The sequence below is a fragment of the Dipodomys merriami genome, unplaced genomic scaffold (assembly GCF_024711535.1).
Source record: "Dipodomys merriami isolate MVZ:Mamm:240054 unplaced genomic scaffold, mDipMer1.0.p SCAF_97, whole genome shotgun sequence".
NCBI classification, from domain to species: domain Eukaryota; kingdom Metazoa; phylum Chordata; class Mammalia; order Rodentia; family Heteromyidae; genus Dipodomys; species Dipodomys merriami.
Genome location: NW_027206590.1, coordinates 2,984,084 through 3,000,195, shown reverse-complemented (window position 1 = coordinate 3,000,195; position 16,112 = coordinate 2,984,084). Strand labels below are relative to the sequence as shown.

Below are 16,112 nucleotides of genomic sequence, written 5' to 3'. Positions count from 1 at the left end.
TCTTACACCTGTTGTTGCAAGTACAAAGAAGAAGGCATCTTCACAATAAAATAAAAATTTTTTTAAAAGACTAAGAAGAAGAAGGCATGGTCAGAGGCTCCAGGCACAGAATCTGACATTCAAGTCCCACATTTTGAGTTATAGGGGGCACCTGTGTCATGTTTAACCAGATAAACTGAGAAATCTAAACTTTGTAGCTTCACACCCTCAGGTTATCATGAGAGTGACCTTGTTCTTTCAAGAAATAGCCATTCCAGTTTCCTCCTCACTCAATTTCTACCCCTGGCTCTGTCCCCTCCTGTTGATTCCTTCTCCAATGGCAAAATTTAGGTTCATCCAAAACCCTTGAAAGAGTAAATTCCAGGGACATTCTGTGTTTTCTCCTTTCCTAGGTAGCAGGCCCTGCTGCTATGGTTCCAGATGATGAATTTATTCATGGTGGCAGGTGTATCGGATGAAACTAAAGAGATTGGAAAATTATGTAAAATGTTTGAGAATGTGCGCACTTGTGCTTACATTTAATGGGCCCATTTTGAAAAGTCCCTGAACCCTGAAGCCAAGACAAAGTTTGATATCTCAGAGGCTGCATGTTTAAATATTTGTGATTCAGAAGAGCCTGATTCTGCATGTTTTCCTCCATCCTGTCCCTTCCTGGGTTGTCTCCCGGTGTGCAGGCACTTTTCTATTCATTTCCTTCATGACTTAAATGGTGGCAGTTGCATCTGCACTGCAATCATTCATCCTGAGTCTTAGGATGATATTATCCAGAGATAAGTGATGGGGCCTTCATTTTACAGGTGGAAAAATTAAGAACTGCATAAATTAGACTGAGCTAAGGTAACAATTGAATCTATAGTGAGCTGCACTTCCCCTGACCCTCTATTCCCCTTGTCTTTTCTTCCTAAAACAGTCTCCTTACAGTGGTACTCTTCATGTTTGGACAGGATAATTTGTTCTGGAGGGGACAATGGGGGCTCTCTTGCATATTTTAGAATGTGTAAAAACATCTTCCCTGACCTCTACTCATGGGATGCTAATAGCATCCTACACACATGCACACAAGCCCAGGAGTGCACGTGTGCGCGCACACGCGCACACGCGCACACGCGCACGCACACACACACACACACACACACACACCAAAATAGTAACAACCAAGATATCTTCAGTCACTGCCATGGAGAACTACTACTTTTCCTAGAGTATTTGAAACCCTTAGGCATCAGAGACTTAATTAATTGGTCAAAGATGGCTTTAGAACAAAAGGGTTTTTTTTAAAAAAATTAGATTTTTCTGATTCTTCACCAGAGTGAAGAATTTCTTTTGCAGAATTCAGATCCCAACTCTCAAGGCCTGAGTGTCCTGATCAATGATACAGAACTGAAATACTATACATGACTCACATAACTGTGAGACTGAAATCTGGTAATCTGTACAAAGTGTCAAGCAGTGCCTGGTGTATAGCAGATTGCTCTATAGGAATGACTTGTCATTGTGTAAATTATTCCTAGCTTTCATCTCCCTTTATCTCTCTGCCACTCAAGTACAAGAGGGGAGTCTGGGGTCTTAGCATCCCAGAAAGCCTCAGGATTTGCACTTAGGATCCTGAGATGTATGAGGGAATGATTCAGATGAGCAGTGGTGGAAGCAAAGTGTGGTCAGCTAGAAAGATCAGGTGGAGTTAGCTCTTTTACAGAGGAGGGCCTGGGCATAGTGTATGACAGCCCTAAGAATACCACAAGTGTGCCAAGCCAAGGACTAGGATTTCTGAGATTCTAGAGGAAGGCTTAGTCCTCATTCTGGCATTGGAATAGGGAATGTTCAAGGAGGAATGAAGGTCAGTACATCCAAAGAGTTCCTGGACATGGATAGAGGCTGTTGGATGATTAGGTTCAACCCAGGTGATGTCAGGAGATGGGGTAAGGAAGATAGCCTGGCAAGCCGGTAGTTCAGTAGCTGAGCAAGACAGTGGGGGTGTCTTGTAGCTATGATATGAGAGCAAAGGCTGGGTGTCATTCTGATAGAGACATAGCTGGCTCTCAAGAATTCACTCGTATCATTATTACTTTTTATTGTCTTTAAGTCGCGATACAAAGGGTTTTCATGCCAGCTGATGAGCATAATGCAGGCTGATAAATATCACTCTTTCATCAAGAACCCATACTTTGAAGTATTAGGGATCATAGGGATCACCCTTCTGCAGTACTCCAAGGACAGTACGTGGTTGGAGTGGCTGGGAAGGACATATTTCCATTTAAGGAAGGCTGTGCTCCTCAGGAGAGGCAGTAATAAAAGGTATTTACTGTCCTTTCCTTGAGAGGCCATGGTGTTCCATTGAGCTTATCCTACTGCTTCCCAGTCTTTGTCAATGTACACCACATGTACAACTTGCATGGTGCCTGAGGTCTCTAGAAGAGTTGCTTACATCATGGAGGAGCCAATCTGAACCTGCCAACCTGGCCTAGTCAGGAAATGAGTGTCTTTGTCACCTGTAATTCAATCATGGCACCCCACTCAGGAAGCTTGAAGGCTTCCAGAAGGTCCCAGAGGACTTTTCTTGGTACAGTTGGAATGTGATACAGCTAGTACTGAAAAATCCAGCTCCCACTTGTGGCATTGCAGTGTATCACTTGACCCAGTACATTTGCCAGGATCACCCAGGATGAAAGGATGGGGTCGGGGTTCATGTCCAGGGCACTTGCCCCAGGCAGCTTAGCTGAGAATATTTGTAAGTTTCCCTCAGTTTAGTCTTCTGTTCTTTGGGTGATATTCCAGATGGGACACAGAGGGTTTCGTTGATCTCCTTGGCCCTACTATCTCCATAACCCTGGGACCTGAGACCTCTCATGAGAACATTTTACAAATTTGGTGGGCCAAGACTTCTTTGTCAAGAGATCTCTGATGGTGGTTCATCCTTCCCAGGGTCTATTCCCTCCTTGCCTTATTTTACCAGTTGTCACTTTCCCCTTGCTTGGGAGCAGGGGACTCACTGTTTGCCAATTTAAACCAATCACCATTTCTCTTGTCCCCAAAATGTAATTGAAAAAAGCCTTAATGGCTTCCAAATGATGATAGCTCCATAAACCGATTAAAAAGGCTTTAATAAAACTGTCTGGAGTTATTCTCCACAGCTCACACAGTGCCCTTTGTTTTCTAATGATGTCTATAGGAAATAAAGGTCAGTCTTTCTTTCCTTTTCTTTCTTTCTTTCTTTCTTTCTTTTTTCCTTTTTTCTTCCTTCCTTCCTTTTTTTCCTTCCTTCCTTCCTTTCTTCCTTCCTTCCTTCCTTTCTTTCTTCTCTCTCTTCTTCCTTCCTTCCTTCCTTCCTTTCTCTTTCTTTCTTTCTTTCTTTCTTTCTTTCTTTCTTTCTTTCTTTCTTTCTTTCTTTCTTTCTCTCTCTTCCTTCCTTTCTTTCTTTCTTTCTTTCTTTCTTTCTTTCTTTCTCTCTCTCTCCTTCCTTCCTTTCTCTTTCTTTCTTTCTTTCTCTCTCTCTCTCTCTCCTTCCTTCCTTCCTTCCTTCCTTCCTTCCTTCCTTCCTTCCTTCCTTCCTCCCTTTCTTTCTTTCTTTCTTTCTTTCTTTCTTTCTTTCTTTCTTTCTTTCTTTCTTTCTTTCTTTCTTTCTTTCTTTCTTTCTTTCTTTCTTTCTTTCTTTCTTTCTTTCTTTCTTTCTTTCTTTCTTTCTTTCTTTCTTGTGTGTGTGTCCTTGAAGCCCCTAGAAAGCTTGCATCTCTTTTCATGTTCATCCTGTGTTCCTTTCCCCACAGACAATCCATGTTGCTATCGTCTGTGCCGGATACAATGCCAGCCGGGATGTTGTCACCTTGGTCAAGTCTGTCCTCTTTCACAGGTAAGAGCTGCCTTCACTCACACTCTGCGAGAGCAGAATGTGGGCACTTGCACATCCTTTCTCAGGAAGGGGAAGGAGACGGGATAGTCATGATATTTAATGTTTATCTGTGAAAATGGAACAAGGAAACTTGAGGAGACTGAGGAGGGAACCTATAAGTAGGAGGGAGTAGAGAATGGTGGAATGGTTCTCTGATCAAGATCCATTGTACACATAAATGGGCACATTAAACTGACGGCCCTTTGTACCTCTATTTGAAGATAGCAATAACAACATTTTTAAGAATAAAAAATACTCACTTGCTACTCAGGCTTCCATACATGAAAATATAATTTTGGTCTAGTGTTCTGGGGATGACACAGTTGGTACACGGTCTGGTACTGTCTTGCCACATTGAGATTTGTAGCTCTCAGACCTCAGGTTGGCAGGCTTCATGGAAAGTCCAAATTAAATGTTTCAACTTCTCTGTTGGCCTCTGTTGCCTCTCTTTTTACACAGCCCCCTGGAGGAGGTGGTACTGTGAGCTGCATTGTGTCCAACCCAGAATTCATGTTTTGAAGTCCTAACCTCTGGTACCTCAAAATGCAATTATATTTGGCGATAGGGTGTTAAAGAAGTGACTAAATTAAAATAGAGCCATGGGGTGGACCATAGTCTGCTGTGATAAATGTCTTACAAAACAAAAACGAACAACGGAGATTAGGAGAGTCAGGTACAGAGGGAAGACCATGTGAACATGCTGTGGGTACCCTGCAAAACAAGGCGGGTACCTTAAAAGATCTCAAATTTCCAACAGTAAGAAAATAAATCTCAGGGTCTCTGCCACCCGGTCTGTGGTATTTCGCTGTGGTAGTGCCTTAAAATGAATGCAGGCTTCTTTCTCTGTTTTAGTATGGCCACTCCTGCTTTATATTAAACAGAAATGTGCTCTCTTCTTAGATGCTATCCATTGATCTCGTGATTCTTTCCCTCAGGACCAGGAAAAGGACTGTCATACCTCTCAGGCGTCATCTCTTCTTGATGTCAAATTCCTACCTTTTATATCTGATCAGATTTTCTTCTTCCCCTATTTTGATATCTAGATATACTCAGGGTCATGTCCAGGATTGATTCCAGCCAGTATCCTTGTCTGTGCTCTACTTTCTTATCTGGGTTTGGGTGAAGTTCATCCACAACTGTAGCCACTAGCTGGAAAGGTACATTAGATGACCAAGTCAGAGTTCAAAAGTGTCCCACATTCTTGTTCACCTGAGCAGAGACCAGGCTAATGTATAAAATTTGATATCAGCCATCAGTGTTGTAAACAGAGTTGGGAACAGTGGTGGACATTTAATATCCACTACTTCTGCAAGAAACTAGGATACATTTATTTTTATTGCTTTGTTACTGAATCCCCCAGGCAGTCTATCTGTTGTCAACACCTAGTGGTTCTTGGTCTTAGATGTCTTTCAGTGCCACTCCTTCCTCTCCATTCTGCACACACCCCAGTACCCCAGTTCGTTCACCTTTCTGCCCCGCTTATTCTGCTCTTCAGATCCATCCTCTTTGAGTTCAGAATAATACTTCGGACAGGTCTGTGGCTGATCCTCTGCATGCACACTAAATATTGGGTTCTGGTGGTCTGCATACTGGTTTCTCTTGTCTTCATGCCCCATCACCCTGGCCTGTCTATAGTTCCCATTTTCTCCATCATATACCCTACTTCCTCTTCTGCCTGCTTCTTCCTCTCAATCTGGTAGACCCTGCCTCTCACCCTTAAAGACTTTGCAAAGCCATCATATTCAACAAGCAAGAAGCCCACTTGAAACTCTCAATCTGTGCTTCTCTTCTCCTTGCCCTCCTTGCCCTCTGCATCTTTCTGACCTTTATTGCATTAATCCCTACATAGTTCCCCATGACATATCACCTGAGCAAAACACAGCCCTTTGGGGGACAGAAGCAGTGGCTTCTTTTTCTGTACCCCAGGCATCAGAGAAAAACTATCAACCGTATACCATATTCTAATATATTTTCACTTGTTTACTAAGTATATTACTAAAGAATCTGAAGGTAATTTTTCCAATCAGATAATAAAGATTCCCAGCCCAGACTTTGTTCAGTTTCATACTCATGCCACTGTAGCGAGGCATTAGCAGATAATTGAACATTTTTCTCTTTCTTTTTTTCTTTTTTTTGGCAGGGGATGGGGGGTGTCGGTCATGGGGCTTGAACTCTGGTCAAGTGCTCTACCACTTGAGCCACAGCGCCACTTCCAGTTTATTGGACTTTCCTGCCCAGGTTGGCTTTGAACTGTGATCCTCAGATCTCAGCCTCCTGAGTAGCTAGGATTATAGGCATGAGCCACTGGCACCTGGCATTCACTGACCTCTTTAGTTCTTATATCATTGAGTTTTTGCTGTAAATCCATTTGCTTCAAAACCTATTTTGTTTTTAACAATGTTTATTATTGAACTCCAGGTACGGCTCTTTGTCTGACCCCCTTATACAGACAGCCATGTTCAGCTCACTGCTTAGCCAAGCATCCAGTCTGCTGACCTCCTATTGTGGGAGGCTGGAAGGAAGTATACAACGAACACATATAAACTCCATCAATTAACAGCAAGGCTGTCACTTCTTGTAGCTCTGTAGTTCAAGTTGGAACTGTGGTTTCAGTTGTATATCAGAAGAAGGCTAAGGGATGTCCAGTAAAGATTGGCCAAGTGAAGTTTGATCCTCTATCTGCTGATTTCAGGCAAGATGTCCTTTCTCCACAGTGATAGCGGCTGTGCTGTTTGGCTGCTTCCTGCAGTTCTGCAATCTTCATCTGCTCAGATACAAAAACTGTAGGCTGAACACTGAATTAGATGGGTGGTTTTAGCCTGTATATATTTATTTTTGTTCTTCATTGAAGATTTCCAATTTCCTGCCAGGTATGTGGGGGACTACTCTTTTAGAGAAGGGTATTTGCATGATTATAGCTTTTATAAATTTATAATTATAAATTTTATGAATTTATACTTATAAATGTTAAGGATATGAAAACTACTGGTATTATTGAGAGTACATTTTATTATTCCTGTTGCTTTAGCTACAAATCCTATAATCTAGTAGTTGTTAAAATTGTTAAGAATTCTGTTGAAGGTAAACTTCTACTCCTACAACTCCCACAGACACAGTGGAGACAGATGTTAGATTTAAAAGCTGCAGTTTTATCATCAGCTGCTTTGTCAGGTCACATTTTCGTGCAAGCACAGGAATTTGATAAGGCAGCTAATTATTAAGGTATGTTATGAAAAGTCTGTATTTCATTCTAATGACTACTTGATCTTCTTGGACCAAGTGACCATGTCCTTGACCAAATGACCTTGTCTTTGATGTTGTATGAAGAAGTGTGATTCTGTAAATTGATATGCTGGTGACAACTCAGTTGAGCTCTTAAGACAAAAGGACATTTGAAAGACTTTCCACTCAGAAGTCCAGCTATAAATAACTTCACTGTCTCCCAAGCACGTTACTGAGATTAACTAAGACATGATTATAAAATTTGTTCACAAATGGAGTACTTTCCTAATGTTAGTAATAATAATAGTAGTGCAGGATGCTCCTTTTGGCTTTCACTGTTAATTACAGTAATTAGATTTATTTTTCAGAACAAGATTTTCTGCAAATGTTCGTTTCAGGTTTGTTTTGTTACATCAAATCAGTCTTACCTCTGTGGAATGTTCGGTAGCAATGAGCAATTGAGTTTTTAAAAGTAGAGAGTTACATGTGCCTAGTTGTATGCAGTGCTGCTGGCATTGGAGATGCTTATAGCCTTTTAGAGGGAATTTTAAAGTACATGCCAAGGCCCTTGACCTTGTGTGACCTGTCTTAAGGACTCTTGTTTTAAACAGATCAGCTTAAGTATAGAAATGTGAAATACTTCTATAAAATACTGTTTATAGACATAACACTAGATAACTCTTGAAAACATCAAGAACAATGGAACATACTTTTACAAGAAAAACATGTGATTATTTTGTTTTGAAACTATCTCATAACATGGAGAGATGCTTATGATATAAAATAAGTGAAAATTCAGAACAGGACCATGCAATGTATTTCAGAATATGTATTTATACATGTATGGTATGCCAATGCTAGGATGGAATATCAGCATACATAAAACTATACATAAAGCAGGGAGCCTTTGAAAGTTGTATTTAGGTGTAAGGAATAAAAGTAAGTTTTTTTTCTGTCATATATTTTAGTTCCTGTCATTTTGTGACCTCTAGAGTGAAGAAAAGGTAGGTGATGAAGATATGAAATATAGTTAAGGGGTATTTATGAGTTATTACAAAATAGCACAGTACATGTCTGTGTCTCTCTGATGAAAGGCTCCTGGGGGGGGGGTGCAGACTTGTGAAATGCTTGTAAACCCCATTCCCAATTGCAACTAACTGAGAAATATGGCTCCCTTCAAAGATATTCAGCACTTGCTGATCAGAGAAAAGAAATACTTATTTACCTATCAACTTAAGTCTTTACCTCCTATGCCAAAAGACGGTAAAAATTTAACTGCTGTTTGCCAGGATGATCAACTGGCTGTTCCCAGGTACATTCCTGTTGGCAGCAGTTTCTTATTGTATAGATATTTTTCTTTTAAATCCTACTGCTAGCATTGCACCTAGGAAATGAAAGCATGTTTGCAGCCAGTAAATGCACTAATTATCTTCTTGCTGATTCTGGCTTAACCATATGACAGAAGTAGTGTGTAGGCTATAGGACAGGACCATTAGGTATGACTAAGACTTAAGGAAGTCAGCTTAACTTCAAGTTCCACTTCTGCCTTGTGTGAGCTGGTGAACCCACAATCACTGGGCTTCTTGGACTGTTGGATTATTCTTCCAGTTTTCACATAACCCTGTTTTTAATATGGAAAGACATATTTGTACCTTACATAATTAGCAAATTCTAAGGTAGTCTTCACTATGCAACAGATTCTGTTCTATGTCTTTACATGTTGGCCACCTATTAATATATAGATTCTTCCTGGGCCTCCTTGAGATGGATGGGCACTATTCTCAGATAGTATAATTTACGGCCACATAAGAAGCCATGGTCTGGTCACACAGAGACAATGGACAGAATCAGGTTAGAACCCAGCCATAGCTGTAACTTCAGAGTCCAAGCTCTTCACCAGCAGGAAGTTACCATTTTCAGCATCATTATTCCTGTGTGTGTGCTCTACTTCTAAAGCTTGAACTCAGGCCTAGTAATCTTGCTTAGCTTTTTGTGCTTAAGGCTAGTATTCTATCACTTGAGCTACACCTCTATTTCTAGCTTTTTACTAATTAATCGGAGTTAAGAGTCTCTCATATTTGTCTGCTGAGGCTGGCCTCAAACCTTAATCCTCAGATCTCAAGCTTCCTGACTATTCAGGATTATAGTAATGAACTACCTGTGCCCCGCTTTCATTATTCTGATTGTTTTAGTGACCACGTTGGTCAGCAGTAAGAGATGGTTATTATTGCTGAATTTTCCATTATCCTCTTCTTCCCCCAGATTGCTTGTGTGTGTGTGTGTGTGTGTGTGTGTGTGTGTGTGTATATGTGTGTGTGTGTGTGTGTGTGTGTATGTGTGTGTGTGTGATTAGTTAGAAATCAGAGACTCATGGGCTTTCTTGCCTGGGTTGTCTTTGAATGGTGATCCTCAGATCTTAGCCAGGATTACAGTTGTGAGCTACTGGCACCCTACTGTTCATTTTTATAGTCAGATATTGAGCTTTACTGATTGCATTTAAACTTTATTCCAATCTGATAGAACTCATTGTCCCCACAAATGGATGTGGAAACTAAGAGAGGTTAAGTCATTCAAGGTCACAGGTAAGCAAATGCAGGTCTGTCTAGGAGATTTAGCCTTCGCTCTGCGGACCTGTCAAGTCCATGCTGCTCTTGCTGGACCATGAGGTCTTTACATTTTTTTCTGGAAAGTTCTCTTGTGGAGAGTTTTGCTGACATGTCCTTGAATCTTGCCATATTATCAACAATGTCTGGCCTCCTTCAAGCCAAGGACTCAACATAAAACTCCTCATCCTGCTTCAGTAATTCTCCCAAATAAGTTTCATTAAATCTCTGCCACAAATTCATAGTGCCATCACAGGTTCATTTCTTTTCCTGAATTTGCCATTGCATTCGCATGTTAAACATAAAATAATTAAAGATGATCTCAGCTCCTTTGGCTTCATGTATTTTCATTAAAAAAAAAAAAAAAAGCATATCCTGGATTGCCTTGAAGGGGCTGCCACACAGTCCTGAGAAAGAAGAAAGAGGCAGGAGAAAACAGTGGCTTAATCATCTTTACCTCTTTGTAGCATCAGATGTATTACATTCTAACCGGAACATGGGAGCAGTTAAGGAAACAGAGGCAGCAGAACCGTTGCTCATTAGGAGCCAAGTCTGCTGGCTGAAATTGACACACACACAAACATTCTGTTCTTTCTTCCCTGTACACCTTGTTGATCTGTGTGTAGAACAGGCTTTGTGTCTGCAGCAGCCTCTCTGGGGCTCCAACCCAGATAAGGTAGGTGGGGCTGTCGCATATTCAAATGTGGGCCCAAGCCACCTATCCAAGAAGCAGGCTCTAGCTAGGCTTAAAGCAAATGTGTCCCTCAAAGATTTTTATTACAAGTGAATTGGCATAAACAACTATTCTACCTGCTACGGAGATTTAAGACCAAAAGCCTAGAATCATATATTAAGAAAATTAATCCTTGTGAATGGGCTTTTATTAACTGCAGTTGGTCAAATTCCCTATGCTGTAAATACATTCTTAACATCTGCCTAACTGGCACTCATCTCTCTTTGCACCAAAGAGAGTAAGATGGAGACTCATAGCCTTTAGCTGATTTTGAAATGTGCAGGGCTTTATCATTAAAACTGTTTCTTACCTTCCTGAATCATGAATCAAATGTGAAATAAGACTTAGAACTCATCACTATTGAGAATGAAATACTATTGCTCTTTATCTTGAGTTACAGAGTATCTTTTTAATTCTGGGCATAAATGGACTTGATATTAGCAGGAGGTAGACTTCTCTCCTGGTCAGAGGTCTGTCTGGACAGTCACAGATGCTCCTACCTGGCAAACCACTTGTGTCCAAACAGAACAGGCCTAGTTCACCAACCAAACTCCAGGGAAGACTCTCATTCTCCAGCTCAGACAATTGAATTTGAATTAGAATTTATTATTCATAAAAGTTAAAACTTACTCTTAAAAGTGTAAATTTCAGTGTTTTATAATCCTAGTGCTACCATCATCATTATTTAATATTAGACTTTTCTCATTACACTATAATGAAGCCTCCCATCTGATAGCAGCCACATCCCATTTTTATCTCCCCCATCCCGTACCAACAACTATTCTGCTTCCTGTCTCTGTGGATTTGCCTGGTCTGCACATTTCACTTTACTCTTACCATAAATATTTGACTGTCTTCTTGGTATAATATTTCATGGTCCATCTATAATGTAGCATGTCTCCCTGTGTTCTTCCTGTTTATTGACTAATAATATTTCTTTCTGTGATTACCCTATGTTCTGTTTATCCATTCATGACTATAATAAGTAATTCTGAAAAGAATGTTGTAATCTATTGTGTTGACACTTTTTTTTTCTTTTTTGTACATAAAGAGAATTGCTGAGTAATTCAGCAGTGGTTAACTACGTACTCAATTTTTTTTTCCCAAGGAAGTACCTGACTTTTTCTCAGCTACATCATTTTATAAGCCTCCAAGTATCAATTGTAGCTTCCAACATCTCCACATTCTGCCCACTATTTGTTATTGTCCATCTTGTTTATTTTAAGCACTCTAGTGTGGGAGTCATGAATCTCATTGTGGTTTTGACTTGTATTTCCCTAAGGAACATTGAACATCTTTTCATGTGCTTATTGACCGTTTCGATGTCTTCCTTGAGAAAGGGCCATTCAGAGCTGTATTTTTTAATTGGCTTGCTTGTCTTTTTTTCTGTTGTTTGAGTTGTAAAAGATTTTTATCATAGCAACAAACCCCTCGTCAGATATATGATCTGCAGATATTTTTCTCTCAGTTTGGGAATTACACTTGTCACTTTATCAATGTCCTATGAAGCACAAAAGGTTTTTCTCTTGTTTTTATTTCTTCTGTCACTTAACACAAATTTATTTCATATTGTCCTGGAGTCCAGAAGCTTGAGGTCAGGCAGGGTGCCATTGTGGTCAGGTTCTGGTGGCACTTCTTCCTGGTTTGCAGATGACCTTCATTTGAAAGGTGGTGATCTTGCTGTATTTGATTTGGCAGAGAGCAGAGAGAGGGAGTCTTTGAAATTAGTCAGGTTTATCTATTTTCTTCTTTCATTGTTTGCACTTTAGATGATGTTAAATCTAAGAGGCAATTATCTAAGCTAATGTTAAAGAAGTTGTTCCATCATTTTTTTGTAGTTAGTTGCTTCAAAGTGCATTTGGATCTCTTTGCTTCTCATTCTTTTTTTTTTTATTAAAACAATAAACTATAAGGAACTGTGAGGAAAAAAGTCTTTAGATATGACACCAAAATAAAGTTCCAATGCAGAGCCTTCATCTACCAGGGAACAGATAAGTGAAATGCCACTAGATTACTGCAGAAGTCCAAGTTACATTTCTAGCTCAGAATGCAGTGGGAGTCACTGACCAGTCATTTGTATAAGTATCCTGGCTTCCTTGGCGGCATTTTGTGTGATTTGAGAGCAGGAGGTCCAAAGTAGTGACTGGGGTAGAATAGCTGATCCAAGAAACTGCATGAACACAGTCTACAGAAGAACCTGGCTGATTCCTAGAGCTTCACCTCTGCCAGGCCTTATGGTAGCATGGCTAGAAAAAAAGGAGACACTTGGATTTATTAATAAGACTGGTGTTTGGCCATACTCAGAACTGAGGAAAAAAATGAAATGGCTAAGTCCAGTATTGGAATAAGGTGTGTGAAGACATGAGCTTGGAAAGGCAGATGGAGTGAGATCATGGAAAGTTCTGTTAGGTGTACATAGGAGCTTTGGTCTCATGCCTTACACAGTGGCCAGAAGGTAATAAGAGTATAGAGAGCATATGACTTCCATGATGGATGATAGGTTGGAAAGAACAAGAAAGATATGGAGAGATATATATCACCAAAGGTTGAGCTGGATAATGATAGCTAACATTTGCCATGTCTTTACTATCAGCACATCTCTGTTCTAAGTGTCTCAGATATTTAATCAGTCTGACAATAACTATAAGATAGGAGCTATTATTGTCAAGCCCAATTAATTGGGAGACTGAAACTTAAGAGATGAAATAGTTGGACTGGAGTCCACCATTATCTGTGACAGAATCAAGACAAGAAGCTGGGTACTTTGTTGTGTGTTCTGAGACCCAGCTCCTAACCATTTCAGGAGACCTGTAGGTGACTGGGTATGACAGACATGACAGGCAAGTTGCTCAGGTGATGCTCTGATTCTAGTTGGTAAAGCTGGTTGAGTGGTACACCTTGAACAAAGGCAGGATGGTGGAAAGAAGGCCAGAGAAAAAATAAAGTAATTTGAGGCTTTAAAATAGAGTCACTCATTGATGCCGTCATTTAGAATATGTGGTACTATGTCAGATAGTATTCTGGGGGTTAGGGTAAAGCAGGTTAAAAATGATAGACTCCCCCTTTTCCACCGCCCCCCCCCCAGAGTTTACTTTCTAGAGGAAAGACAGCAAAGGCACAAATAATCCATACTTGACATATTTAGACCATTTTAAGTGGGGCCTTCTTCATCCTAAGGAACCTGTGGGCTGGGGAAATGACACCCTTTGGTTGGAAGTTCGCATTACAATTTAAAGCACCACATTCTGGCTTATAGAAAACTACTATGGTGAGGTCTGTAGGGGTCTTGTTGTGGCTTGGAGCACCTTAGAGAAGACAGCTACTGAGAGGAGCCATCTAAGGAGCCACAGTTACAAGGACATCCTCAGTTCTCAAGATGTGCAGCAGGAGTAAAACCCCTCTGAGGATCTCCCCTGACAAGTGAAACATGGACTGTTGTGGGATATCCAGCCATTCATGGCTGAGACAGGGTGTTAGTGGTCCCCTGGCTGGAGGCTCAACATATCCTCTCATTAAGCATTTGCATATTCTTCTAATGAGGAAAGCTAATGAGGTGAAAATTCCTTTGACAGTACAGACACCTAGTACTATGCTCGGTAATTTTTAAAATGGATTTATGCTCCCACTTGGCGAGAGACATAAGAACAGGAAAGGGAGGAAGCTCCATCTGGTGTTCGTACATCTTCCTCCAAAGCCTGCACCTCTGGTCCCTTCTGGTGCATCTTTTGCTCTAACCAGGCTGGAGAGTCCAGAATTTTCATGTTGAGCTCCTGCCTGCTGAGCCTCCAAACCTTGTCTGGTTCATTTTTCTCTTGGGTAATGAAGTTTCCATTGACTGGAAATTCACACATTCAGATCTTGCCTCCCTATTCCTAGCATTCAGTTGGTGTCCCGTAAGTGCTGTACTATGTATGATCCATTTAAATAAGACTCTCCTTCTCTTCCCTTATATCCTACTAATGTCTTCCCCCAGCCTTCATTTCTACCCATCCACAATTCTCATTTCATTGCCATTGCAGTCCATGGAAATATCTCAAAAACTTTGAGAACTGGTACTCCTGTGCTCTTCCAGGCACAGCTGTAATGTGTCATCAACTCTAGAAGTGTTCCTCTCCTTACTGCCAATGGTACACCCCAGGAAATGTCCCATGTCAAACCCATGCAGTGAGCAAGAGGGTCTATGCATCCTTGCAGTCAGTGGATCCTGGGCAGTGATTCCACACAGCCAATTACTTCTTTGATTTATTTTCTGTTGTCATCCTTGAGACTCAAGAACCCCACTGGCGCACTCTGCTGCTCCTTGTCTTCATTTTTCCCCTCATAGCTAAAAAATCCTTCTGTGTTTAGCTGTTCCAGTTCCTCTTCCTTGAACATTGTGTCTTATTTGTTTAATGCTACTAAAACAGAATACCACCATCTAAGTAATTTATTTTTTAAAAGTAGAAATGTATTGGCTTGTGGGTTTAGAGGTTGGAAAATCCAATATCAAGTTGCCAGCATCTGGCAAAGCTCTTTTTGCTGCATCATCCCATGGAAAAAGTAAAAGGACAAGAGAAGGCTGGCTGGGGGAGGTAGGGGTGCTGATGTCATTTTATAAAGAAGGAACCCTTTCCTAGGATAATGACGTTGATCCATGCGGAGCGTTGGTGCCCCGTGACCTAAGCAAATCCTTTTAGTCTCTCCTCTTCCATGTACTTTGGGACACATACTCAGATGATGGCCCTCTATCTCAGTCACATCCTCATTTCAGACTGCCTATTCAGATTATCTTCTGAACACCAGGTCCCCAGCTAGTTCCCTTACCTATCCACATACCCAGTTTGATTATTAAACGACTATGAAGCACAGCTGGGTCCATTTGAACACAACTGGCATGATCCTTGAGCTCACTGAGCTCCCAGTGAGGTGAATGGTAGAAGATAAACAGAAAGCCATGCCTTGCCATGGTTACAGTGGATGCATAGTGCAGAGTTGACTATTAGTCAGGGCCAGACAGGGGTCATCAGGCCAGAACTCTAGCAGCAAATGAGGGCAGGTAAAATTTGACCCAATCCTGAATGGGAAGGCCAAAGGGAAGACAAGACTAAGCTCTGTAAGAACAGGGGCATTGTTTCAATACTTCTGTCCACCGCATCCAGCTCATTGCCTAACAAATGTATGTGTTTAATAATTATTTGCTGAGTAGCCCGTGCAAGAAGAGACCATGGGAGCAAACCAAACATAGACATGCCCAAGGCTGAGACCAAGAAAATGTCTATGTGTGTACACATACCTAGGACAGGGCCGGGGAGTTGCCACACAGCAGGTCATGCTGGCCCCCACAGTTACCTGAGACCCAGACTGTTTAATTAGATGTTTCTTGCATTGCCTTCTGCACAAACTCTTACCCTTCCTTCTCTGCTCTTGGCTTCCCTACTTTTCATTTCCAATCTAATACAACCTGGCCTAAGCCATAGGGATCCCTGACTCTCCACGGAGAGTGTCCCCTCTCCCCTTGTGTCAGACTCACACTTAACTCCTTTCCTCCCACACATCCTGCTGACCCGAGCAGGATGAATCCCTTATTCTCTTCATTCCCACAGAACTTTGTGTTCTTTTTTCCTCATTCTGCCTCAAGTGCAAGTTTACCTGTGGATCCTCTGTTATACTGAACAGTGTGAGGTTCCTG

The 16,112-nt window shown here is 41.1% G+C and overlaps 1 protein-coding gene across 8 annotated transcripts in view; it reads left to right on the top strand.

The window, feature by feature from the left end:
- Nucleotides 1–16,112, top strand: part of Large1 (LARGE xylosyl- and glucuronyltransferase 1) — a 461,800-nt gene that overhangs the window by 224,896 nt on the left and 220,792 nt on the right. For all 8 annotated transcript variants that reach the window (XM_070014410.1, XM_070014413.1, XM_070014406.1 and 5 more), the window contains one exon: nt 3,765–3,847. In XM_070014410.1, the coding sequence (XP_069870511.1) occupies nt 3,765–3,847 (83 nt within the window). The remainder of the gene's footprint in view (nt 1–3,764; nt 3,848–16,112) is intronic.